At 51.2% G+C, this 27060-nt stretch overlaps 1 protein-coding gene across 1 annotated transcript; it reads left to right on the top strand.

Annotated features, from left to right (window-relative positions):
* Positions 1-2028: 2028 nt before the first annotated feature.
* MASP1 (MBL associated serine protease 1) lies at positions 2029-26963 on the top strand. Its single transcript, XM_088525499.1, has 11 exons — positions 2029-2067; positions 4508-4733; positions 12748-12925; positions 13355-13486; positions 13930-14126; positions 14511-14658; positions 15125-15243; positions 16794-16872; positions 21976-22113; positions 22756-22830; positions 25919-26963. Exons 1-11 carry the CDS (start codon positions 2063-2065, stop codon positions 26812-26814), a joined length of 2193 nt encoding a protein of 730 aa, XP_088381625.1. The 5' UTR covers positions 2029-2062; the 3' UTR covers positions 26815-26963.
* The last annotated feature ends 97 nt before the right edge of the window (positions 26964-27060 follow it).

The raw sequence follows: 27060 nt of genomic DNA, 5'->3' as shown, positions 1-27060 counted from the left end.
TGTTGCCACTGTGTGTGTCCCAGACAAGCCTTGCAGTGTAAACACAGGCTTTGATCCTCCGAGATTTGGCTTGAAAGAGACATCAGCAACTTCCAGTGTCCTCAGTGGCAAAAGGAATGTCACTTCAGAATTAAAGTTGCTCCTGAATTAGAGAAGCAATTCCAAAAAGCTAAGGAAGGTTGTCGTGATGGAAAAAAAGAGGATATGAAGGACCCACCCTGCAGAATAGACAGGGAAAAAATAGATCGCAATGTATTCAGAGCTTAGACAAGAGCAAACTTGCTTGCAAAAATAAACTCTTGCATTTGACACATTGCTTAGATATTAATTAGTTTGATCAGCTTGCCTGGGTGTGTTAACAGGAGTGAAAGTTGGTGCTTGTACAGTGATAAGCTGTTAAAACTTCCTAAACAGAGATATGAACACTGGCAGACCCAGATCTTCCCTTTATGCAGAGCCTTTCTGCTATTTTCTCTTAAATCTTTTCCACTCATATTTTTCTATTTCACTCAGTTTAGTCTCCCAGGTACTGTTTCTTCCTCAGCGCAGAACCAGAGACCCATAAGAGCAAGCAAAACAGCTAAAGCAGCTGTGCAGAAAGCTAAGGAACTGCCAGCCCCTAAAGCACAAGAAATGGAAAAAGGAGAAAACTCCCTCCCTCCTCCCTGTTTCCACCAGTCCCCTTCCCTCCTGGTTTTTGCAGGGGCACATTACTAAGGGGAGTTGTAGACATCCCAAGTGCAAGTAGGAGGCCTGAGTTAATATTTCCCCTTTAACAGCGGAGCCACAGCCTGACATCAGAGGGCTGGTGAGTTCTGGGAGCCTTTGGAAGCAGTGCCAACACATCCTTGTTTTCCTGCCTCTTTGCTGCTCTTGTTTGTGTGTGCATTTTAACACACTGCATATGTATCCATGCTTGCCAGTGGGTGTCTGCAGGGTTTGCATTAAGCAGCTCAAGACAAAGTTGGTAAACAGCTATTAAAGTTCTGCTCTTCATGTCTCAGACGGTGTCACTTCTGGACAAGGGAGTCACTTGCATCTTTGTTTCCCTGCAGGCTGTTCCCTGGTTTGCAACCCAAATGGATTGTTCTTCCCAACAGTTATGCAGACAAGTGGGGTTCTGCTTTGTTTGTTCCTGGCATAGGGAGGGGAAACGAACCTCCCGTGGCTCAGTGGGGAGTGCTCTTGTTTTTACTGTTTCTTTGATAGGAGAGAGACAGGCTCAAAACCTGTAACTCTAATGTTTAAAGTCCTCAGTTGTGAACAGAGTCGGCACCTAAAACTGATCGTTTGCCTGGGAAAAAAATGCTGAATCCTGCAATTCCTGAGCTTTGCAGGAGGTTGAAAACTAGCTCCTTTTTTCCTCTTCCCTTTTTTTTTTCTCTCTCTCTCTTTTCCTTCTTTTTTTTTTCCAGACTGTCACAATTAGAAAGTTTCTTGGAAGCCAGGCTAAAGTCCTATATCCTGGTCAGCCTCTGCTCTGAGCAGAGAAGTGGAAATCAAGTCCTAAGCACAGAGCCCAGCTGCAGAACCACATCTAAAGCTATTTATTCTCACACAGGTTTTTTTCACACGTTCTTGCCTTCTGTTTTTGCTGGAGCCTCTGTCCCTATTGAGAGGCAAATTTTAGCCATCTGGCAAAGCAGCCTGTAGAAAAAAAAAAAAGAGGGAGAGAGAAAGCACAATGTGCACGGGCACACACACACACACAAACTCTGGAGATTAAGAAAGACAAAAACTTAGCAGAATCCCGGGGCTGCCGCCGGAGCGCGCGGGGCAAGAGGAGCGCTGGTGGGAGCGGAGGGCAGGACAGCCCCTGTGCCGTCAGGTCTGTGTGTGCGTGTGGGGATGTGGGGACCCGCTGCAGGCAGGGGAAGGCGTGACCTGCATGGAAAATGCCAGACAGCTCCAGACACACACACATACGCGCTCACACGCTCACGAACCCCGGCGCAAAGATAAGGCGCGCGGCGGAGTGCTCGGAGCGACGCAAAGCCACCCCCCGAAAACAAACCGACCCCTCCGCACTGCGATCCAGCTGGAAACTGCTCGGAGCTGCAGAATGAGGTGAGTACCTACCCGCTGGGCTGACCCCGCGTCCCGTGCGCTGTGTCCGCGTGCCGGGCCCGGGAGAGGGGCGACCGCTCCGCAGAGTGCTCCCCTGCCACGAGCGCCACTCCGGCTTCCCTGTCCCGAGCAAAGCGCTGCTCACGTCTGGACTTCGCGCTGCCGCTCGGGTTGTGTGCCAGAGCGGCGCAGGAATGTGAGCAGGACGCGAGGCGCTCGCGGCCGGGCGGCGCGGGAGCGTGAGAGCGATGCCGTGCCGCGTTGAGTGCGCGCGCGCTCCAAGAAGCTCTGCTCCATCACTGCACGGGACTCCGGTTCTGTGCACATCGTGGCCAGTTTTCACTTTGGGATGAGGATAAGACTTTCCTGGCCTGGGAAACTTTGATGTTATTTGCCTTCCTCTGATTAAAGAGAAAACAAAGAGTTGCACTGGCAAAAGGCCCTCTCCAGCCAAGGAGGTGATGCCCATTTGCGCCAGATGAGAATCCAGCCCTTGTGCATGTACTCCGACCAGAAGAGAAACAGATTTTCCCTTCACACATTTTTGTGGTTTCAGACAAACTGTCAGAATAAGGCATGTTCAACCTCACTCTGCTTGAAAGAAAAATCGGTCCAAATTTTTCAGCTCCCATTAATTTTGCTTTGTAATCACGAGCTTGGAAAAGTGATGGCACTACAGAAAGCCCCAGTAATATACTGCCCTGGTTTCCAGAGAATGCAGCCAGGTTAAAAATAATCCACTTACATAGTTTCAATGTCCTCACCATGGAGCCCTAATTTTGAAACTGTATGTACGTATATATATGAGTAGTTCCAGCCACTGCAGTACACACCTACAAGTCTTTGCCAGGCCTTAGCACCTATTTTTAAAAGTTAAAATATTTCTCTTTATTGGCTCTACTTTCCTATATGCTTCTTTTTCTGTGTGCGCTCCAGTAAATGTAAAGAGCATAAGACATGCTCCTCAGTCTAACTTCCATGCAATAGCAGGAACTTTCATGGAGGAGCATGGACCTCCAGCATGGGCAGAGCTGTGTGCACTTCCAGTTGCACTGAGAAATGCTCCATTAATGCTCACTTTCATGCTGCAAATGGGAGGTCAAATATGATTTACCCAGGTTCGCTGCCCACCTTTGTCATGAACAAATTGATGCCTGTGGCAAACCCCTGAGGTTTAGATTTTTAAAAATTGAGTTTGATGCCCAAAGAATTCTAAGGACTTTTAGTTTTGTGGGTTTCTCTACCTGGAGAAGAGAGGAGAAGAGAGGAGAAGAGAAGAGAGGAGAGGAGAGGAGAGGAGAGGAGAGGAGAGGAGAGGAGAGGAGAGGAGAGGAGAGGAGAGGAGAGGAGAGGAGAGGAGAGGAGAGGAGAGGAGAGGAGGAGAGGAGAGGAGAGGAGAGGAGAGGAGAGGAGAGGAGAGAAAAGAGAAGAGAAGAGAAGAGAAGAGAAGAGAAGAGAAGAGAAGAGAAGAGAAGAGAAGAGAAGAGAAGAGAAGAGAAGAGAAGAGAAGAGAAGAGAAGAGAAGAGAAGAGAGAAGAGAAAAGAGAAGAGAAGAGAAGATTCTAGGTTATACTTGCCCAGTAGTGAAGAGCTGTGCAGTGAGAGTCAGCGATCCCAATCTGGCATGATGAAGCTAAACAGTAATAATAATGATAATAATTAGCTGTTACTACCATAATGCTTTCGTTAAACTGATTAAGAAAGCATCATTATTTTATTAACTATCCTTATGTTTATTCTTTCGTTAAATGAACATTTGACCCTCAGAGCACCATTAGCCCATGGCTAACTGTTCACAGAAAGTGTTAGAAACGCTCAACTCCTAGAGGTGCCTGGAGCTACATGGGTAGCCCTTGCTGTGCTTTTTGCACCACTTTAGATGCCTCTGCAAGGATCTTTTCATCCCTGCTGCATGGCATCCTACCATCTGCCTCCCTGCAACCTGGCATGGAGTTTGCTCATGGGAATGCAGCACTGCATCTCCTTTCCCACCCAGCACCTTGCACCAGGTCTGTGACCCCTCCAAGTTTCCCTCTCTGGAGCATGGAGGAGGAGAGAGGTGGTTGTGCTGCATCCCAGAGCCCTGCGTTAAAAAGCATTCTAGCTAGTTACAGCCTTGACCCCAGGCTCCCATGCCCAGTGAGCCCTGCATGGTGGCCTGCACAAGTGTTCCCGGGAGTTCTGTTCATTGCAAGGCAAGGAGCCATCCCACAGCTCCTGCCCCACACCATGGCATGAGGGAGCTGGATATGTGCCAAGCATTTAGAATGGGATGGAGCTGGCTCCATATGTTGTCCTGATGTTGCATCTAGGACCTGCTCCTAGTCATACAGTCAGATTCTAGCAGCTTGATCATGAGACCTTACATGATCTGCTTGGAAAACCTTGGCAAATTTTGGCATTGCAAGAGTTTCATTTGATCTCTCTTTGTGCTTTCCAGGTACTCTCTGGCTTGGTCCTTCTGTGTTTTTCTGCTCTCTGTGGCAGATGCCATTGAGCTGACAGATATGTTTGGAGAGATCCAGTCCCCAAACTTCCCGGATTCCTATCCCAGTGATTCGGAAATGACATGGAATATTTCTGTACCCGATGGATTTAAAATCAAGCTCTACTTCATGCATTTTGACTTGGAGTCATCTTACCTCTGTGAATACGACTATGTAAAGGTGAGCTGTGATGTCACAGGGCAAATAGATGGGTAGAAGGGAGACCAGTTTGGCAAGCTAAGAGAGGGTGCTGGAAAGCCTGGGAACATGGTAGTTTTCACCATTTATTAAGGAAAAGAATCATCAGTCCAGTAGATAACAGGGCAAGCATTAATAAGATGATAACAAACCTCGGACTAACAGTGAGGGGAATACACAGGTTCAGAGCTTAGCCACAAAGGCCCAGGTTTCTGGAGGTATCTGGGCACCAAATTCTCATTGAACCCAATGGTATTTAGACACCCATATGAAATGCGCTAACCCCCAATGTGTGCTACTGTAGTGCCAAACACCTGCAAGGAGGGTTCTTGATGTGTACTTTCACCAGGCTATGGCTGTATGTCCTGCAGGCAGCCTGGGCTCCAGGATCTACTTACAGTTCTCAGGAGATTCCATCCACTCCCAAAGGAAGCAAGAGGGAAGCTTTAGGCCTGAGCTTGAGCCTGCAAGCTTGGATCTGCATCCACAGCCTCCCATTTACGTGCAGCACAGTTTTACCCCGTCAGAAACCCTGGTGGGCCACGCACTGCTGTGCCTCTGAGCATCCTTGTGCCCAGAAACATGTCTCCGCAGACAGTTCTCCTTCGTGTATAGAAGAAGCTGGGTTGTCCCTCTGTTGGACTAGATAAGGTTTGCTGCTATCTGGACCAGCTGTAGCAAGCAGATGCTTTCACTGAACAGGGCTGAAACTAGGCACGGGCCTCACTTGGCTCCTCACACTCAGGCAGGTGGAGTGGCGACCCATGTCTGCAGCCACAGAGCTCAGCCCTGACATTAGCTGCCAGCTAATTGAATTGCTGTTTCATTCCTGCACTAAGACGATGAAGCAAACATTGGTGTTTTTCCTCTCAGACCTGTCGTTTGCTGTTTTAATTTCTGCTTTGTATTGACACTCCTTCCACTACTAACAGCTCCTATTGAGATTTGATTAGTTTTTTCTGCTTCTCCTGGATCTACTCCAAGCACAAGGGCCAGGGACACATATAGAAATATATTACTTTAAAAACCCAATAGGTTGAGGAGTGGATTTCTTGGAAACTTTTCCCATTCCAAGCTTTACCCCTCCTCCCGCCTTTCAGCCCCTGCTCATTTTTCCTTTTTCATAAGGCTCCCTGTTATTTGGCTCTGGTGCCAATTTGGCACCATAATCTTCCCTGTCGCTGGATTTCCATAAGAAGGCGGTATTTTTCACAGGGATTTAGATCTCAGCTGTATAAATTTGCTCTGGGCTGAAACTCATTTTGTGAAGCCTCTACCAAAGAATTATATTTGTGTTGAAAATGCTCAGAAAATGTCCATCTGGGTGGATTATAGATGATCCGTAAGCTCCTCTGCTAGGTTGAGATGCAATCCTGATGCTGCTAAGCCACCAGCTAAGAAAATACAAGGAGAGCACACAAATGACTTCATGGCCATTTCCCTGTCTGATCTGTGTGCCTCCACCACCATCAGTGCAACACATGAAAAGACAATCAGCTCATGCCCTGTCTTTGATGGACACTCGCGGTTCATGCCTATAGAATATAGTTCTAGATCTAGTGGATATAGGTACTTTTCTTTAACACTCAGCCTGTTCCAGTAAGAAGGCTCATCGCAGCTTAGGAAGCCAAATGTGGCATCTCTGTGTTTGCTAGTACTTGATAGATTTCTTTTCCATGAATTTGTCCAGTGGCTTTCTGAGTCTATGCATGTATGAGTCTCTGTAGCATCCTGCGCCAGAGAGCTGCACAGGTTGAATATATGATAATGTTCATGTGTGAAGAAATATCCCTGCTTGTTTGTCCTGAACAAGGCCCTGATTCAAAGTCTGTTGGACTCTCCTGTCAGACATTGTCTTCACTGTTGTAGGAATGAGAACAAGTAGAGGGACTAAATAGTACAAGGCAAGGAAAAACAAAATCTTGGCTTGGGACAGGTACAAAGCTCTGCTTTCATTGTCTTCTCAGCCATGCACATGCCTGTTCTGGGGTAGTGTCTTCAGTGGCAAGTTCAGGGGAAGCCAAGTTTCAAACATACACAGATCCCTGCCTTCGGGGTGGTCCTCAGGAGTGAACATTTTCCAGAGCTCTGAAACAATGGCTAATTAAAACAATAGTTGTTTGTTTATATATACAGATATATGCATTCACATACATATAAAAAGAATATGCAGCTTCGAAAGAAATGCTTACAGGCCTGGGGAAGCCTTTGTGCGAATGGAGATGGCAAAGGCTGTGAGTGGAGCTTTAGGGAAGGAGGGAGCCAGAAGGGACATGATGGACAGTCACCCAAAGAAGTGCAAACATGCACCCAAAGAAGGTCAGTCCTGCAAAGGTAGGAAACACCAACATACAAACTGCCTTTGGAAGCTGAACTCAGGGTCTTGGTGAGGTGGAGACAGCCTCTCCCAGGCTTTTGGATCCATGCCTCGAACGATGTACCCAGACCAGGAGGGAATAAGCAGCTTTGGCACTGTATTCTCTGCTCAGTTCCGTGCTCTTTGCTCAACTCACGCCCTTCCCACAGAACATCCTGGGGTCCATCTCACCACAGAGTTGGGGTACATCATCTGGGGTGGCTTCACCTGGATTTGCACAGGGTTTGGCTTGCTTCCAGGGTGCCACGGTGCTGCACTATCCTGGTAACCTAGAAAGCAGGGGCTGCAAACAGGAAAAGTGAGTTAAGAGATTTGATTAGTGTCATAAGAGAGCACTGCAGTAGAGGCAGGGAGCTGCACGATGAAATCTGAACAGCTTTTTGTGCAAGACTCTGCCCCAGACTGGACGGAGGGACTCAGCTTGGGTTGAATTCCTGCATCTTGAATTGGGGGGAACAAGTAGAACTTCCAAGGCTGTGACTCAAAACTCCTGTGTGTTTTTTCAGGATTTCTTGGGAAGCAGCTATCACAGCTTTGGGTCATAAGTTTGGAGCACCTCCAGGCTGGTATTCACCCCATGTGGGAGTTAGTTTGTTTCAGAGGTGCCAGGTGCTTTCCAGGACAGTCATGGGGAGATGGGTCCTGCTAGAAGGAGCATACAAAGTAGCTTGCAGTTTTCCTACAACTCACACAGGGGCTGGATGGCTTTGCTTTTCTCTGTTCCCTTCATGTCTAAATCCTCCAGGTGGTCAGGGAGACTGAGGTCCTATCCATGTATTTTTGCACATACTCTCTTAAGGCCTGTAATTAAATCAGCCTTTAAAGGTTTGGCAGCATGGCTGGAACCAAGTTCTTGATAAAGGAGATGAAGATGGGGCTTTTGGTGAGAATATTTCCCCACAGTCAGCCTATGATGAAGCAGGCTCACAGTCCTGGTGGGGTTACCCTTCTTACCCCAAGCCCTGCCACTGAGTCCCAGCTGGGGATGGCACATGCTTGAGGCTTGGCAGATTTCAGCACATGCCATAGGGCTTTCCTTTCACTTCTCCAAGCACAGACGGCAGCAGTGGGCACAGCCCACAGGGATGGAGCACTCAGGGAGAGCAAGCAGTTAACACTCCAGCTCTGGGAATCGGCTTGCGGGCGACTGTGGAAGTTTTGCAACGTGATGGAGCTGTGTCTCCCGGAGGTTTAGCGTAGCATTCGGGGCATGTCCCAGCCCGGCACCCTCAGCTCGGGGTTTGCTGCCTCCTGCCCGCAGGCAGAGGGAAGCCCGTATTTGCCTACTTTTCAGCACTTTCGGCCAGGGAAGGGCTGCATGCTGCTCTGCGGCCTCATGCTCAGTGCCACCAAGGAGCCCGCTGCCCTCCCTGCATGGTTAGGGGCCGCGGTCACCCCCAATGCAGCACCAGAGGGATGGAGTGAGGAACTGCCAGGGAAAGGAGGCAGCGGCTTTGTTGCAACCCTGGCATCCCATCTCACATGCCCCATCGGGAAGCAAGGCCTGCCCGGATGTCCAGGAGAAGTCGGGCATGTGGGCACAGCGAGGCCACAGGAGGAAACCATCCCCAAGTGCAAGGCAAGTCTCCAGCAGGAGAAGCCACCTGCCCTCCCTGTCCCGCTGTGGCAGGACTGTGTTTTCCTGAGCTGCCAGGCATCTTCCTGTGGGAATTCGGGTGTACATTTTCACACTGAAGTACCCCAAAAGCTGCTGTGATGTGAATCCGGGAGAAGGATGCATACTGGGGAGACCATCTCTGGGAAGCTGAGATGCAGGCTTCTGCTCCTGGCTTGGGCTGTCCCATCCCAGATGTGTTTCCAACATTAAGTAGCATAATCAGTCATTTTGCAAAAGCCCCCTTAATCTGCGTGTTGTTCCCTTCCATGCACTTTAGCTACAAGGCGACTCCGCAGGGGCTACTCCGTGCCCTTCTGTCTGTGAGCATCTCCTCCCCATGTCATGTTCCCAGTGTCTTCAGCCCGGCACTGCAATTCCTCTGCCTAATGAGCCATTTATATATATTACAAGCAGTATGTTTGGCCCTCATCAGTCCAATTAGTGCATTCCTGGAGGGATGAGTGTGGGGGTGGCGGCCGCGTTTCCTTACTGCGGCTTCGTGCTCTTTTCCGGTGGCAGATATGGAACCAACCGGTCAAATTCCACTTAGGGTTTGTGAAGTTCCATTAACTCACCCATCACAGGAGGTATCTCTGAAGGAGGTATCTCCCCCAGTGCAAGCAGGGAATCTTGTGTGGGGCACTAGGACCGCAAAATATAGGGGACAGAGTTGCAGCTTGAGGAAGGACCCCTGTCTCTTTCCATTTCCTTGGGGATACAAATCCCAGCAGTGGGCTCAGGTGCAAAGTGGGAATGGGAAAGATGGTAGGAGGCAGGGGCATACAAGTTATCCAGCTTCCACAAGCGCAAATTTAAGGCACAAGAGTGTCGCTATTCTTGATTTTTCAAAGGAGGATTCTTTCAGCGTATTTTTATAGGGAATTTCTCTTCAGCAATTGATATTTCCCTCAGGGACACATCTTCTCTAGTGAAAACGTCGACATCATGACCCCAGAGGGAGAAACTCCAAACAAACAACCAGGATTTAATTACCAGCCTGCTCGCTGGATGTAAATGATCTACGAAAAAGTATACAGTGCTCAGCGGAGGCAGCAAATATTAACCAGGGAGGATGACCTCTCTGTTTAGTTTACTGCCAGAGGGCTGTCTCTGCTCCCTGCGTCCCGGGGCATGGGACCCATCACAGATAAGGGGCTGTGGATACCTTCAGCTGCAGCTCTCCAGGCCTCATCCCGCGGCTCCACGAGCCGGGACCCTGGCCACAGCCGGGGCTGTGCGGGAAGGGCTTCCCGCTGCATCCTGCTGCTCAGCGGCTCCGGTGCGGTCTTGGGCCGGCGGGAAGGGGGTGAGCTCGCGGCTGCAGCTTATGTGTCCCTGCAGGCAGAGGTGACAACTAGGGCTGGCCTGAGAATAGAGGAGATGGCTGGAAACAGTTCCCCCGCACAGAAGATGCTGTGTGCCGTGTATTCCTGCTGCCTTGGATGAGACTGCACACTGGGGAAGGCAAAACAGTGCACTTTTTAACTGTAGCTGAAAAGACTTTTTTTTTGCATTTTGGGAAGTAGCAGTGCCCATTTTTCACTTTGAAATGATAATTCATTTCAAATTATTTTTTATTTTAGTTTTTAAAAAATTCCAAAGCACCAGAGTATGTTTTAATGTGATTGAAACCAGATGGACCAAATAACTTTTTGTTTGTTTCGGATCCCTTTTACACACACATACACAAACAGAGCACTGCGCTGGGGTTTTGTCCCAATGTGAGACGCATGGGTTTTTTTCTCCAAATTCTCAAAATTTATCATTGGAAAGTCTCTCTCTCTTCTGGCCAGCTCTGGCTCGTATGAGAGCATGGAAAATATCTGGAGGCAATGTCAAGGCTGAGTTGCCATTTCCATGTCGTCTTTCACTGGCGTGAGCAAGTTTCCGCCTGTACACACAGCCCTGGGAAATTTCCCTTTTTATCCTGGTCTGGGGCAGTGGGTCTCTACGTGCCAGTGGCTGCCGGGGTGTCAACACAAGGCAGGTCTTGTATTGCCATTGCCCAGGAAGCCCTGTGATGCGACACGGTCCCCAGCCAGACGGGTCACCTTCTGCAGATGCTTTATGGCAGTCTCCGTGCTTTGGTTGCTGGCTCGCTGCTCCTCGTGCCGGGGGGCTGCTCTCTTCCTCGTGGCCTTAATAGCTCCCACTTGGCATGAGCGGCAGCGGGTTGGCATGCTCAAGGGGGCCCGCATTCCTCTGCTGGAGGGTTATTCATATTCAAATCTCCTGGGGAAAAGCAGGCAGGGCACTAGGCGCTGGGGCTGCAGGAGCTTGCGACCAAGAAGGGGGCTGGAGTTGGGATAGCAGGAGACTGAGATGGGATCGTAAGGACTCAAGTTCCTAGGGGAGACAGTGAAGAAAAAGATGGGGAGGGGGTTTCCAAAGAAAGAAGAAGGATTTTCCAAAAGGATTGCTGTACCTCCAGCCACCCACAAGGCCAGCTTTAAAGGTATGCACATGTTGGCTAGCAAGCACATGAGGATGGCAGCCGGGCACGCTGGCCCACCAGCCTCTCCTGGTGCCCACTGTGCCTGGCACTGCATGTTTGGGACCGACAGGGACCTGAGCAGCAGGGACACATGCAGGGACAGCTAGGACAAGACCAAGCTTGTGCAGGCCAGATCGGGAGACAGAAACACAATCCAAATTAGAGCTGACTGCAAATTAGACCTGACTGAGCTGATGCAAACCAGACATGGGCTGCAGTCTCTTCAAATGGGCCAGCGGTGAGGCTGTGCATGGCTTGTTCCCAACAGACAGGGACAGACATGCATGGGGACCATGCAATGCGGAGAAGACGAGCAACTCCAGAGCATGAGACATCCCAAATGGAAGTGATTAATGTCTGGTCTGCCCAGAGCACGCAGTGACTCCAGCCCTTGCTGCTAACTGCTAACTGGTTGTGTGCTCTTCCTCGCGTCTCACCATTGCCAGGGCTGAGGGGCAGGGAGTTTCCCTGGAGGTCCAAGCATCCCTCCAGCAGCAGCACCTGGCCTTGCAGCCATCAGACAGATGCTGCTGCACTAAGGAGTGTTCAGGTAGAAAGAGGTGTCATCTCAGGTACTGGCAGCTCCGGCTGGGAATGACACAGCCTGGGGCTGATTTTCACATGCTGCCTTCTGTAGCACCTGCCCACGCTCTCACCTCCCAGACAGATCTCTTCCTGTACCCTCTCCTTGAAAGCTCCCAGCAGCTTTCTACATCCAGGATGTAGACGAAGGGGGAAAGGATGGAAATTGCTTCTTCTAAGATGCCCAGGCTCCCTGGATTACCCACGTGCAGCTCACCTTGGAGGAGGTGCAGGGCGCAGGGGATGGGGCATCCAAGAGAGCAGAGCTGCCTGTGCTCAGGTGCTGCGACTGCGCTGGGGGTGCAAGGGCCAGGAGAACACACACTACAGTGCAGACCAAGCTCAGCGTTGTGTGGAAAGTAATATGTCCTTAGGCTGTAGGCATCAAATGCTGTGTTCCAAACTTCTGGAAAACCACAGGCAGCCTTAGGAGGATGGGACAAGTCTGCTAGTCTCTGCAGCAGTGAGGGAGATGATGTTGCAAGGGAAAGGGAACTGGGCTGCAGCAAAGCCGCTGGGGATGAGGAGGATGTACAAAGCATGTAGCATCAGAGCTCTCCAAAGCCTTGTCCCTGAGTGTCTGAGCCGCTGATGGGCTCTTGATTTGTACAAGTGGGAAAAGTCTTCTCCTCCCATGCAGAAAGTACAGAGGGGAAAAGACTCTGAGCATCCAGGCAGACCAATGGGTTACAATGCTCCCCTATGACCCAGTGTGGCTAGGTTTGGAAGGCTGAGGTGAAAGTATTAACCAAGAAAAATCTCCACAGGCTCTTCCAAACCACATAAATTTACTTAATAGTCTGGTAGCAGGAGGAAGTAGGAATGTCCAGTACTGCACAGACTGGCTCGGCTCTCTACAGAGCAAAGAGCCCAGGTAGCAAGTCCTGAGCCGTGCCATGCACCTACTCAATCTTTCTGCTAACAGATTGAAGCTGAAGACCAAGAGCTGGCAACTTTCTGCGGCAGGGAGACAACAGACACAGAGCAGGCCCCTGGACAGCAAGTGATCCTGTCTCCAGGTCCTTACATGGGGCTCACTTTCAGATCTGACTTCTCCAACGAGGAACGCTTCACTGGCTTTGATGCCCATTACACAGCCGTGGGTAAGCAGCACTTGGCCACCAGGACTACCTTGCCAGGGTAGGTAACAAATTCACTGCCCTTTGGGTCCCCTGGCTGAGTTCACATCCCAGCCTTCACCTCCAGAGACCCCGTAAGGGAAGCTGAGGTCTTTGCGTGCAGCCCAGACACTGCTCACTGAGGAATCGCTGGGCACTCGTGATGCAGTAGAGAGGCCGCTGAGTTGAGACATACCGGTGGCTTTTTCCTGCAGCAAAGCCTTGCAAGGACCTGTTCCGAGCAGTGACACAAATCCTCTGCCCCTTTCTCCACCCCAACATATCTGCAATATGACCCACCCTGTGGCACAACAGATTTCTCAATTCCTCCGACAAACCCCTCAGTGGAAAGAGATATATAAAGGATCCCAGGGTGACCTTCTTTCCTTTCGGTCTCCTTCCTATCCACCCTAGATGTGGACGAATGCCTGGAGAAAAGCGATGAGGAACTGGCATGCGACCACTACTGCCACAACTACATCGGAGGGTACTACTGCTCCTGCAGGTTTGGCTACATCCTCCACTCTGACAACAGGACCTGCAAAGGTACCATCCAGGCACAGCTCAGACATGGGGATGGTCACACAAAGGGGGCCCTGAGCATATCACAGAGCTGCAAAACACTGGCAAAACTGCTTGTTCTTGCTCCCAGGTGGGGCAAGGTGCATCTTCCCCTGCAATAGCTTGGGACAAGATAGCAGCCAAGGCCTGTTGTCATCAGCAAGGCCTAGTTTCCCCCATGTATTCTTCATCTCAACCCTATAAACTTATTCAAGTCAGAGAAATGAAAAAGTTTAGCCTCTGCCCTAAATCTGAATGAACCGATGTAGGTTAGTTGGGAATGAGTATGGTTGAGTATGTGGCATGCAGGATAGGTTGGATATGGGGAGAAGCCGAGATTGGGAAGGTGAGTCCACAGAGCCTCCTGAGCATGGCCAGGGTTGGGTGCTGTCTGGCCAGGCACTGAGCAAGATGTGGCTGTGTTTCAGTGGAGTGCAGTGACAACCTCTTCACCCAGAGGAGCGGGGTGGTCACCAGCGCAGACTTCCCCAGCCCCTACCCAAAAAGCTCGGACTGCTTGTACCGCATCGAGCTGGAGGAAGGCTTCTTCATCACCCTGAGCTTTGAGGACAGCTTTGATGTGGAAGACCACCCCGAGGTTACCTGTCCCTATGATTTTATCAAGGTGAGCTGTGCTCTGTGTCATCTCCCTGTCCTGCTCTCTCTTCCTATCATTTTCCTCGTATTACTTGATGCTGGTTCCTGGTGATAGGATCAAAACTGACCTATTCTAAAGGGGGCTTATAAAGCCAGCAGGGGCCCAATGCTGGACTGAACCCAGGTCTGTCACCATGTCTGATTTTGCCCTTCCAAGGCAATGATTACCTTCTTTCTGGTCTTGGGCCCCAAAACTGTTCACGTCCCATCACCATATGGTGCATAATCTCCAGCGACCCCATTGCTGTGGCATGTCCCCAGCCACTAGCCTTAAGGCAAAGTGAGTTCCCAGGGTTTGTGCCTCCTCCTCAGGCAACACACTCAAGCCACCCATTCTTGTTTGCCCTGGCAGATCAAAGCTGGACATAGGGAGTTTGGCCCTTTCTGTGGAGAGAAATCACCGGGAATCATTGAAACTCAAACCAACAGTGTGCAGATTCTCTTCCACAGTGACAATTCAGGGGAGAACAGAGGCTGGAAGCTGTCCTACACAGCAATCGGTAAATCCTGCTGCTTTCCTCAGTTTTCTAGGCTTGGGGCAGGGGAAGAATTTTGTAAACCCTGCAGGTGGAAACTTGTTGGTGGTCTTGGGAAAAGATTTGTGGCAGCGGTCACAAGGAGAGGGATAAAATAACATGGAGACCTCCCTTCAAAGGGTGTTTTTAATTCCTCCAGCTGGGCCCTCAAAGTAGAGCATATTTAAAGCAATGCAGCTCTTGGGAGGATAATTACACAAGCTACTTTTTTTCATTTCCAGGCTTATAACACCCAAAACCAGAGGCAGCCCAGGGCGGTAGGAAAGACCTGGAGCCTTCTCTTACTTGTGGGAAACAGCCTAGCTGATCCCTGGTAGTGTAGGCTAACAGCAAAGATGCTTTGCCACCAAGGGAACTTGCTGGTAGAACTGAGATTCTCTGTTTGCTTCAGTGAGTTTCATTTTGCTTTGCTTGCTGTTTTTTTTCAAAGGGAACCCATGCCCACTGGTGCAACCACCAATCAATGGCAAAATCGAGCCTTCTCAAGCCAAGTACACCTTCAAAGACCAAGTTGTCATCAGCTGCAATACTGGATACAAAGTACTGAAGGTACTGGGAGAGGGCATAGAGCTGGATACTTTGGGGGGAAGTGTCTTTCGTGTTTTTGTAGCTGCAAAAGCAAGAGCTCTTCTGCCAAACAGGGCTCTGAAGGGACTCAGCCTTCCATCTTTCCTTGTTGAATAGAGGACTGCTCTTCTAGAGCAGCAAGACCCAAGCGCTATGGTGTGACACATCATCACACATTGGCACGAGGTCTTGCCCAGCTTCAGCAACATCTGGTTTCTCTCCTGCTACCAACTCATCTGCCCACCATGGTCAAGACAAACATGATGTCATATAACTGGAGGGGCCCAAGGCAGGATCAGTCCCCATGGGTGTGCCAATAGCCTGTCACCAAATCTCCCTAGGGTATTCAGACCTTTCTCCCAAACTTGGAGGTGATGGTCCCTGGCTACATCTGCCTTTACTGTTAGAAGGGATTTATCACTGGTAGGGTGGGCTTGTCTGACACAGCATTTGTGACACCTCATCCAACCCACAATAGGCACAGAAAGGAGAACATTCCCTGTTTCACTGCACCAGTTTTTATATATTTGCCAAGCATATACCTCCCCTTCATGCTCTGTTACACCAGCTAGCTCAGTGCTTCCCCTGGCTTCTCAGGCATGTGCAATACCCAGTTGTCGCCTTCTCTGACCCATCTGTCTCTGTGTGTTCAAAACAAGACTCTTTCCTTCCTGAGCATTAGGTGCTTCTGGTCCTACGAAAGCCATTGCATTCACACTTAGGAGAGTGAACACGACCCATACACCACTCTTCCCACCTCACTAGAGCAAGGACAAAGTCTTCTCTGAAAGCTACAAACACTCCTTTCCAAAGAAGCAGGAGGAGAGAGGGAATGCCACTTCTCTGAGTCTCCATCCTCCTAACATCCATCCGGAGCTGGCCAGCTCAGAGAATACGAAGTTTGGCACCTCTGCGAGAGAAAAGTCATTAAAAGTCCCTGGGAAGCTGCCAGGATGCTGCCTGCTCCCCACCTCAGTGGGCTCTGATTCAGCTTCCAGGGAAACCCGCCGGCCGGGCATGCAGGCGGCCAGCCTTGGCTGGCCGGGTGGTCCTCTGGGACTTTGTGAATGCTTTGGCAAGTCAAGGCAGCTGGGATTTTGGCAGGCCACCTCCAGGAAACAGCTGAGCACCACAGGGAGTGCGAGTGACTCACGTGGTGGCTCTCTTCCCTCCAAACCAGTAGCCTGATGTGACTTCCGACATGGAGTATTTCTCTAATCTCTTCCCAGACTCGTCCCCTATGCAGAGCTGCTTCCTTACCCAGCTTTGGCCAAAGCAATCCAGAACCTACAATAAGAACAAGTATCTACAATTCTTCTACATTCAGCATTCCACTGAATTACTTGTATTAAGAAAAAGAAAACTCATTGAACTGTTATTATGATCTGATTCTGATTTTTAGCTACAAAAGTCTTCTTCCAGGGAGTCTGGATATATCTTGGCTAAATCATCAAGAATTTTACTTTTTATAGAGATCAGTATTTCCTTGCCTAGTACATTGACAGCTTTTTTTATTGGCATCTTCTACACAGGATAACCTAGAAAGTGACTCCTTCCAGATTGAGTGTCAAAAGGACGGGACATGGAGTAACAAGATCCCTATCTGCAAAAGTAAGGACACCCTTCCCCACCCTTTCAATGCCCTTTTTATGCTGAAATCATTCCCTGCTAACTGCAGCTGCCCAGCCAGAGTGGAGTTCCTTACTCAGAGATGCATATCCAGCCAAAGAACTACGTAACTATGCAAAGCTCTTTTGGCTTTTTCTTGGATAACATAACAGGGTTTGGTCCAAATGCCACAGGCAAGGGGTTTATTCCTGTCTGTAGACTGCTCATACAACTTGATTTATGACCAGCTTTACTGTCTCACTGTCAAAAAAGAGCAACCCTTGCTTTTCAGTGACAGCTCCAGTCTCTCCAGCAGGGAGATGAGAAGCAGCAATGTCTGAGATGGGTCCATCATGGTGGGAAGGATCCTTAGGTCATGGGGGCTCCAGATGAATTTGTGAGGAGCTGAATCCCGTTCTCAAAGTGTGAGAGAAGTCCAGGAAGACCCCTTCCCATTTAAAACACCTGGGAGCTTTAGCATGGACCAGGGCTTCCTCGGAGGCTATTTGACTGCAGAATATGGGCACCACTTACATCAAACTGCCTTTGCAGTGATGCCCGTTAATGAATGGTCCCTGCTGAAGGGAGGGAGGGGGATAACCAATCTCAGGTAAGTGAGGGAGTTTTGTCCAACTTCTTAGATAAATCTGGGACACTGATAATCTGGTTCTTGGTCAGAACTTTCTTCCAAATGGGCCCAGTGTGATCAAGGGCATTGGAGAGGTCCCAGGTCCTGGCTCAAACCAAGTGCTAAATGAAAGGGTTGAGAAAAACTGCCCAGATTTTTACAAAACTCAAAATGAGAAAAAGGGGCAGAAGGAATGAGACTCCTTTTGAAAGAATTTGCATCATCGCTTCATTCATCTAACCTAGTTCCTCTCTTGGCTTGGGCTTGGGAGATGTGCTTTTCACATACCTAGTAACACTTCTTTCTTTTCCCCAAACACATGCTGCTATCCTTCAGCCTTGGGGAGGCACTCACTTCTATTTTCACATTCTACTGTAAGGCTGATCCAGAGAAGAGAAATGCAAGATCTTCAGAGAGAGGCAGGATTAGACGCACTCAAAGCCTGTGGGATCCAGGCTCTTCCCATCTAGGCAGATTCTTTATATTTTAGTGATGTTGAGGATTCCACCTTAGGAGAGTATCTCTGGAGGTTTAATTCATGTTTACTCACTCAAAATGGAAAGCAAGAGGTTCTTAGACTTGCTATATAACTTCATATCTGAAAGGGCTCCTTGCAAAGTATGGGGTTAGCGATTTCTCTGCCCTGCAAAGGGAACTCCCCAGTCATACCGCTCTCACTACAGAAGTCTCCCATGGATTTTGTCCAGCTCTCTGCTTGAGCAGAGATCAGTTAAAAATTACCATTTCTAGGAAAAAAAAAAAAAAAAGAAGCATAAAAATCTGAGTAAATAGTATTAACCCCAAAAAACATTATTTTTTAAAGAAAATTGAAATGTTTGCCTACATTATTCCAGGAGGGCTGGAACTGCTCCTTTCTCGTATGATATGAATCACAACACTGAAATTCCAGGACTTTTTTGGAAAGCTAAAAAGCCCCTAACAGGGCAATTCAGTCCTTCAAGCTGTAGCGTCTCCCACCTCCCCTGAACATCTGCAAGAGGCAAAGCATGAGCAAAAATGGTTTGGAAAGAAATGAAAAAAAAAGAAATAGTTAAGTTTTCTGCCAAGCTGGATAAAATCCAGCTCTACACTTCAGTGAGAGAAAAAAACAACCTCCTGATGGTTTGTCACAGCCACTGCCCAGGTTGCCGTGGTGGAGGAACTGGAGAGGTTCCTGGTACCGATGCACCACAGCTCGGGGCCTGTTGCAGCTACATTGCTGGGGCCATAGGGTTGCTCATTACCGATTTCTGGTGTTTTGGGGGTTGGGTTTCCTGCATGCCTCTCTCTGCTCATCTACTAATTTGGCTTTCTCTCTTTCTCTGCTCTCCTCCTTCCCTTCTACCTTCGGCGCAGCTGCAGATAGAGCCGACAACCAGACAGAGAGAAGAGCCAGCTCGGAGCAAGTGGTGGCATGAGGCTTGCGCTGGCCGCCCCGCCGAGATGGCAGCCTGTCTCGGTTTCCCTCTCCAATCTGTCCGGGATCCAGGGCAGGTTCCCTTTGTCTCAGGCCCGGCTGCCAAATCCACCTCTGCAACTTCTCTAACTGGCATGGCACTCTTAACCCCTCCACGCCTGGTGCTTCCTTAACTCCAGCTCCGTCTCCAGAGGGGGGAAGGAAATTTGAAGTTGAGCCCCCTTTCTCTCTGTCCTGCAAGAACGGTGCCACTGGGAGCCCAGGTGCTCCCAGGAACCCCTGCCACATCCTCCACATCCCTCCTGCTCCACTCGGACACCGTGGCCCAGCTCTGCCTCCCCTCAAAGACTGCGTTGCGCAAGGCCGAGCCGCCCTGCGCACGGCCGCCTGTTTGTTTGTTTGTTTGGATTTAGCCTCCTGCTGCCCTTCCTCCCTGGCCCAGCATCACAAATAAGAAACACTCCTCTCCTCGCTCCAAGCGTCCTCGCGCCTCACAGACCTTCCCCGCGCAAGAGAGGCTCAGAGGATGGGTTGGCATGAGAGGCTGCGTGCCTTTGCCTGCAGGGCACCGAGTAACAGGGCACGGGAGGTTGCTCTCCCCAGCTCCCTCTTTGCTCCCTGCTGCTGGCCTGGCAGCGGGAAGTGTGAGCTGGCATCAGGCCACTCACAGCCGGAGAAGATCAAAGCCACAAGTCTGACCTCATGCGTGTCCCAGGGCTCAGGGCTCGCACTCTGGGGTCCATCAGGGGCCTCACTGGGAGGGACCTGGGATGTGGCCTGGCAAATGGAAGAGGAGGCGTAGATGTACGCTGGGGAACTTGGCACGAAACACCTGCTTTCCCAAGGCAAAAGTCTGGAATGGCCTGAAAGCTCAAGCTTGCTTCCCTGTCTTTCTGGGCAAGTCCCAGGACATAACAGGGCAATATGTCCATGCAAGTGACCATTCTCCAGGCTTCAGGCCTTCCCCAGACCTGCAGGACACACAGGGAGGGAGCAAGCCAAGCGCATAAGTGAACCTACCTCCTGCAGCCATAAACAGTCCCAGAGCACACTTGCAAGCTGCAGTGGTCTCCAAAAATCAATCCTCTCCTTCCTGCACGCCCTGGCACACCTCAGCATCTTATGACTCCTGTGGTTGCTGGTACCACAGTCCAAACTATCACGCTCCCAAGTACCACAGGAAGAGTGCAGGAAAACTCAAGCCAGATGGGGACAAGGGGCCCTGGTGAGAGGAGGGTCTGCGTTCCCCTCCCCTGCCTCTCTGCAAGGCCCAGGCACCCCAAGCCTTCTCCCAGCTGCACTGCACCCACACACCCGTCTCCCATTGCCTGCTGTCCCAGCCCACCAGGCAGGACATGGCGGGGACCCTGGTGAACCATGGATTGCAGCATTCTGCCATAAACCAGGGTTTTCTCCTCTAGGCAGGTGACTAAATGTCCATGGTACTGACAGCTGCTTCTAGATAATTCTCTTTTGGTCAACCTGGATCACTGAGTGAGGAGTTAGGACTCCTGCCCTCAGCTCTCTGTCCTGTTTAAGAACCTCCTGAGCCTCTTGTACATAGAAGATGCCCCCAGAGTCTACAACATCCCTGGTCCACAGAATCTGCTCCCTGAAAAGACCCCCCCACCTATCCCCTATTCAATCCCTCATCTTAAAAGGAGCAGGTCCTTAGGATGGGAGACACTGCATGGTGTCATGCGAGCACACATTGCCTATCGTGCACACCATAGGCAGTCAGCAGCTCCCAGGGCCTCCCACGAGGTGACTCCTGATTGTGGCAGAAGAACAATCTTGCTCATGGGGGATCCTTCTCAGGGTGGGTGGCACAAGCCTGACTGAGAGGACAGTGTTGGGGGAGAGGCTGGGGAGAGCCCTGTGAAGGATCTGGGGGAAGAAGGGCACCATGGACAGGACATGGGATAGGCAAAAGCACCTAGAAATCCTTCTGCCTCCACCAGGCCCTGAGCCTAAAACAGAGGTGGGTGAAGCAGAGCCAAACCTGCCCACATCCTTGGGATGGAGCACACAGGGTCTTCCCCAGGTCTACTCATTCCCCCTCCTGCTTCTGTAACAAGCCAAGCCGCACACTCTCCTTCATCTCCTGCGTGCTTTTTCCTGACCATTAGTAGGTGATGCAAAGACCTCCCAGATTCCCAGAACATCCTGCCAATGATCTAACCTGCGTCTGTAGTTTCTTCCCCTCTGAAAGGTATAGCAGAGAGATCTCATACTAAATGCAGGGCTCAGGAGGAGCTCCAGCATGAACAGTGTCAGATGCAGTCTGTGGGATGCTGCTGGTGCTCGGCGGTGCTGCATCCATTCCACACCTCTACAGGAGGGCAGTGATGGGTTCCAGGAGGCCAGGCAGCGAGGGAGGTGCTGCCCTGCCTGCGGATGGGGGGACAGACAGCAAGGACAGAGAACCCTGGCCAGGTGTAATGCAGTGGGGAGGAAGGCAGGGGAGGGAGCAAAGAGAAGAAGGCTGGAGCTCAGAAATGTATCTCCGGACTTCAGCAGGGCTGGGCTTTCCTCCATCACCTTCCCAGAGATCGGAAGGGAGGCTGAACTTGCTGCCTAGGAGACACAGGAGAGGCAAACCCTTCAATTAAGCAAAGTCACAGTGCGAGGCTGTCCATGTCCTCCTACACGGCTCTGCTCCTCTGCAGCAGGCCAGCGGTGACTCCCAACCCCTCAAGAGGCTGCAGAGGTGGAGAAGGAGCAGCTGCTCCTCAGCCAGCCCCAAGCCTTTCCAGGCAATGCACGGAGTGCGCTGTGGGGACGCCCTGGGTACAGAGGCAGCCCAGATAGATAGCGCAGACATTAGAGGAGCAGAGGGTTAGATGGTCCATTCATTACTTGCAGGCAAGCTGGCCTGTCCAAGGCTGCCAGCTGAGACTGACTAAACTGCAGAAGGAGGGAAGGTGCCAAGCTGCACTCCCTGCAGCTCCTTAGATGGGGGATGCAGGGCTACCTGGGCCTCCCGCAGGACCACTGCTATGTGCTAAAGCCCAGCGCTCCCTGTCCTGAGAAACAGCCTCCCTTCTGTGTTGACTTTCAGTTGCCGACTGTAAAGCACCACCGGAGCTGGAGCATGGCTTTGTCACCTTCTCCTCCAGGAACAACCTCACCACCTACGGGGCCAGCATCCAGTACCACTGCCAGCACCCTTATTACCACATGGCGCCCAACAGCACTGGTGAGCAGAGGAGCAGGGCTGTGCACCCCTGGCACGGGGAGGGTGGGCACACATCCATGTGTGAGTATGCACAGCAGGCTGAGTTTTCATGTGTCCCGCCCAGTTCACAACCACAGAAACATCACAAGGTGTTTTGTAAAGCCCCACGGGTCACTGCACCCTTTGGACTCTGCTCTGGCAACAGGAGTGGCTGCATGGAGCCCAAGTGCATACTCCAGTGCTCCTTCCTCCTCCCTCAGCAAGTAAAGCCAGAGGATTTCCTCCCATTCCAGCGTCCCTGCTCATATCCCCTTGCAGACTCACTGGCCCTGTGCATCTGGTCCCAAGCATCCGGCACTCATTAGCACAACGGGCACTGGTAGCATGAATGGGACAGCAGCTCCCAGGAGAGGCTGAACGCAGAGCACAGTCCTCCAGAGGACACAGGGCAGTGACACCAACTGTGGTTGCATACCGCTCCCTGCCCACAGGGACAGGACTGCCAGAACCCCGCAAAGAAAGGAGCACATAGGACATTACAGGGAAGTCACATCCTGCTCTTGAAAAGTTCAGAGGGTCCTGATGTCTGGGCAGGATCTGCTTGCTGCATAAGAACCTCCCTGAGCCATGGCAGAGCCCAGCTAACACTTTGCTCTCTTCCAGCCACCTACACGTGTGATGCTTTCGGGGTGTGGAGGAGCGAGGAGCTGGGGACCAAGCTGCCGTCCTGCCAACCAGGTACCAGGGGCTGCGGTGAGAGGAGGGTGTCGGGTCCCACAGGGAGGGGTGCGGAGGGGAGATGTGCACAGACAGAGCTGTTCCTATGTCTGACATGGTCTGCTGCTTCCCTAGATAAGAATCCTGCTCTGGGATCCATATGGTACGGCAGTACCATATGCAATGGGCTATACATTCGCTGCCTCTGATTGCAATGTATGGCCAAGAGAGTGATGGGGACATAAGCCTCCTGCTATCCAGGCTTGCTGGGTGCTGGCTGCAGATGGTCGGGGTGCAGGGGGTGTCTCTGAGGATCATGACGAAGTCATTGCTGTGGTAGTGTGGGATAAGGGCTCAGGCAGCAGGGATGCCTGATCCCCCAGCTGATCCCCCATCACCCGGAGCAGAGCACACTGGCCACCATCAGCCCTGGTGCCACCAGAGGTGGCATATGCCCTGCAGCCAAGGGTAGAGCATCATTACCTGTCAGCTCCCATTAGCAGTGTGTCCACATGCACCAGTAATTAGCACCTCTCCAAGCCTTGCAGAAAAACTCAGTTCACAGGGGTGAAGTCTCAAGTCTTTGAGCAGTGGCAGAAATGTTTGCAGCCAGCAAGTTTCCAGGCCAGGCGCCCATTTGGGATCAAACAAAAGTCCCGAGGACATTGGCTGGCCCTGGCTGAGCGTGGGGCCGGTCTGGCTGCCAGACGGGGTGGGGAGCTGGCAGCAGCTCTGTGTGCGGGTTACACACGCTGAGGTCTGATGTGCCGCGATGCCGCTCCGGAGAGGAGCAGGGGCTCAGCCACTGCACAGCATCTGCAGCACCCTGCATATCCAGGCACTCAGGACTTGGTGTTGCAGGGTGTCCAGCTGTGCTAAGTGATCCAAAGGCCAAGGGAAGGATCCCAAGAGATGCCCTAGTGCCTATGGAGCTCAGAAACCGGGCTCTTGTTGCAGTGGCTGCTCCCTGCATCTGTCCTTAATGTTTCAGCCTGAAATAATTTGAGCTGGGAGCATATGGGGACATCTTTTAGGGCCATGGCTGCTTTCATGGGCTGTTTCCAGACCTCCTGATTAGTGACAGAAGTCAGAGAGACTTCAGGAAAATGGAAAATCCCAGAGAGAGGATGACGTTCTCCTGAGATTGGGATCTGCAGGCAGCAGCTGGCCAGCTGCTCTTCAGATCGCCTCATGTCTCATGCTACCTCCCTATCAGGAGAAACTCCCCTTCCAGGCCACTCTGCGTCTGCCTATGCCATTAGTGGGAGCATTTGCAGCCTGGTCAGCGTTTTTGATATGTAATTTAATAGAATAAATATTTGGCTGGATGTGCTTCCTCTAAAATCATCTTGGTGGGATGGTTGTCAGCTTGGTACAGCAGAGCAGCTGGGCTGGGCTGGGACACAGGAATTATTTGCCTAAGCATGGTTCCTACTCCTTACAGGCCGGGAAAGCCGGGAGCTAACTGCACCGAGAGGCACGCTCCCATGCCCACTGTGGGCATTACAGCTCTCCTAGCAGCGCATCCCAGGCACAGCTAGTCCGTGTGAGCTCCCGCGCTGCTTGCAAGGCTGGCCCGCAGCCCTGACGCAGGGTCCTCGTGACAGGCCCCAGAGCCAGGGGAGAGCCCGGGCTGGGCTGACGCAAGTCTCCAGCCCTCCCACCAGCATTCCCCTACGGTTCTTGGCACACAGAAAGCAGGGGCCGGGCTTCTGAGCAAAGGTCTGAGTGAGTTCACGCGGGAGTACGGGCTTGCAGGATTCCTCACTTTGCCTTTCTGTTTCTGAAGTGATGCAGATCCAGACAAATCACTCCAAAAAACAAAGTGCCAAGTGAACAACCGATGGACTTCTGCAGAGCCCTGAGAGCAGCCACAGGGAGCTCACGGCCCCAAAGATACCACCTTCCATGCTCTGGCATGGGTGACTAGTGGCTCATTTTGCTTTTGATCCTATCTCATTGTGAGATGAAGAATGGCCTATTTTGTCCAGGTTGCCATAGCCATGGGAACCTTCCAGCCATATCTCGGGGTATGCACACCCTGGGGAGATACAGGGAGAGTTCAGGCCCTCTGCCCCATCATGAAGATACTGCAAGCTCCAAAGGTTCAATGATGGATGGTGTTGAGCAACATGCATTCATGAGAGCAGATATATTATGCCATAGGCTTAATGGCACCTCCTAGCCAGTCACCTGACGTCTTCACTTCTGTCTTCCAGGCTGCTATTTAGAAGCAGATGTCACAAATAGGGCTTGCATGGGCATGTGGGAGAGGGAAGTCCAAATACTAGAAAGGAACCTGTTCTAGACACTAGTCCTGGCCTGTCACTGACCCATAGATAAGATACTTCCTTACTTTATGCCTCATTGTCCACAACCACAGAAAACATGGGATAACCTTGGTATCATATGCTTGATATGCTTGTAGAGTATGTCCCTGCTGTTCTTGGTCTATTAGCCAACAAATAGGCTCCATGCTCCAAAAGTCTTGCAAAAATAGCTCATCCTAACAGAATGATGAGGCATGTCTGATGTCAGGTTGGTGGCAGAGGCAGTAATGCCTAGTCTCACACCTGAGCCATCAGGTTCACGGCAATACAGGGAGGCTCATAGTTCACAGAAATAACTGGACAAGCCATGCAGGCTTCAGACTGGCCTCTTTTTGCTTGAGTAGCTTTAGTGATGGTTGCACAGGGTCTACAGGTGTCACCCCCTTACCCTAATGGAGGACCAGTAGACTGTCCCTCTCCAAAATGGTCCTGCCAGGCAAGGGAGACACAAAGGCAGGTGGTGGCTGCCTGTAGGAAGCAAAACCCTGCAGAAGGACAGACATGCTCCCTTCCCTGACATACCTCCATGGACCTGTTGGCATAGGGGATGGGGATAGCGCTCAGCCTGTTCAAGACCTTAAATGCGCTCTGCCAAGAGAGGTGAGGATGACTTTATTCACCGAGAAAAGGAGGAGAGTTGTTCTCTATGGAGAGAAAAGACACAAATGAGCATTTGGTTATGAAGACGACTACCCATGTGGTATAATCTACAGGGATGTCCCTTCTCAACAGTTTCCTTGCTCAGCAGAGAGTAACTGTCTTGTCCCTTTTGTTCCCAGTGTGTGGCCGGCCAGCTCGTGCTCTACCTGGGATCATCAAGCGCATCATTGGCGGGCGAAATGCAGAGCCTGGCTTCTTCCCCTGGCAGGCCCTGATTGTAGTGGAGGACATGTCCCGGGTGCCCAATGACAAATGGTTTGGCAGCGGGGCCCTACTCTCAGACTCGTGGGTGCTAACAGCCGCCCACGTGCTCCGCTCACAGCGGCGTGACAAGACCGTTATCCCCGTCTCCAAGGAGCATGTCACCGTCTATCTTGCCCTCCATGATGTGAGGAACAAGATGGATGCTGTCAACCGGACAGTAGAGAGGATTATCCTCCATGAGGAGTTTGATATCCAGAATTACAACCACGATATCGCTCTGGTCAAGCTGAAGGAGAAAGTGACAATGGGGAAATACGTCATGCCTGTCTGCCTGCCTCAGTTTGAGCATGAGCTGGAGGGGCCTCACCCCAACACACTGGGGCTGGTGGCTGGCTGGGGTATCTCCAATCCCAACATCACCGTGGACGAGATTATCAGCTCAGGCATGAGGACACTGTCCGATATCCTGCAATATGTCAAACTCCCAGTGGTGCTCCACGCAGAGTGCAAGACCAGCTATGAGTCCCGGTCGGGGAACTACAGCGTGACCGAGAACATGTTCTGCGCTGGATACTACGAAGGTGGGAAGGACACTTGCTTGGGAGACAGCGGGGGAGCCTTCGTCATTCAGGACCCAGGGACCCGGAGGTGGGTAGCCCAAGGGCTGGTTTCATGGGGTGGCCCAGAAGAGTGCGGCAGCAAGCAAGTGTATGGTGTCTACACCAAAGTCTCCAACTATGTGGACTGGGTGGAGAAGAAAACAGGCTCCCCTGAGAGGTGGACATTTCTGGACCCTGAGCTGGAGAGATGAGTGACTAAGCAGCTTGCTGCTGCTGCTGCTGCTGCTTTATTTTTTTTTGTTTTATAATATGCTCCAGATTCTGGTCTTTCGCAAGCAGTAGCCATGATGCTCAGCCACACTCCAGGCCTTGCCAGCCCTCCACATCATGTGTTTCGCTTGGTCCTACATCCCTTTGCTTGTGCTCTTTGGAAATGTTTGCTAGGGAGCTGGGGAAGGGCAGCAAAGGGCTAGATTTTAGCCAGTTTCCTTAGCTCA

This window comes from Tinamus guttatus, unplaced genomic scaffold (assembly GCF_059628265.1).
Source record: "Tinamus guttatus ecotype Peru unplaced genomic scaffold, ASM5962826v1 Tinamus_guttatus_pri_ptg000227l, whole genome shotgun sequence".
NCBI lineage: Eukaryota > Metazoa > Chordata > Aves > Tinamiformes > Tinamidae > Tinamus > Tinamus guttatus.
The sequence above is the reverse complement of the archived record's forward strand: the minus strand, read 5'-3'. Positions and strand labels throughout refer to the sequence as shown.

Excerpts from the sequence above, each read along its gene's own strand:
- MASP1 (XM_088525499.1), top strand. Across the intron at positions 13,487-13,929 it reads TGACAACAGGACCTGCAAAG|TGGAGTGCAGTGACAACCTC; the intron begins GTACCATCCAGG and ends GCTGTGTTTCAG. Across the intron at positions 22,114-22,755 it reads CATGGCGCCCAACAGCACTG|CCACCTACACGTGTGATGCT; the intron begins GTGAGCAGAGGA and ends GCTCTCTTCCAG.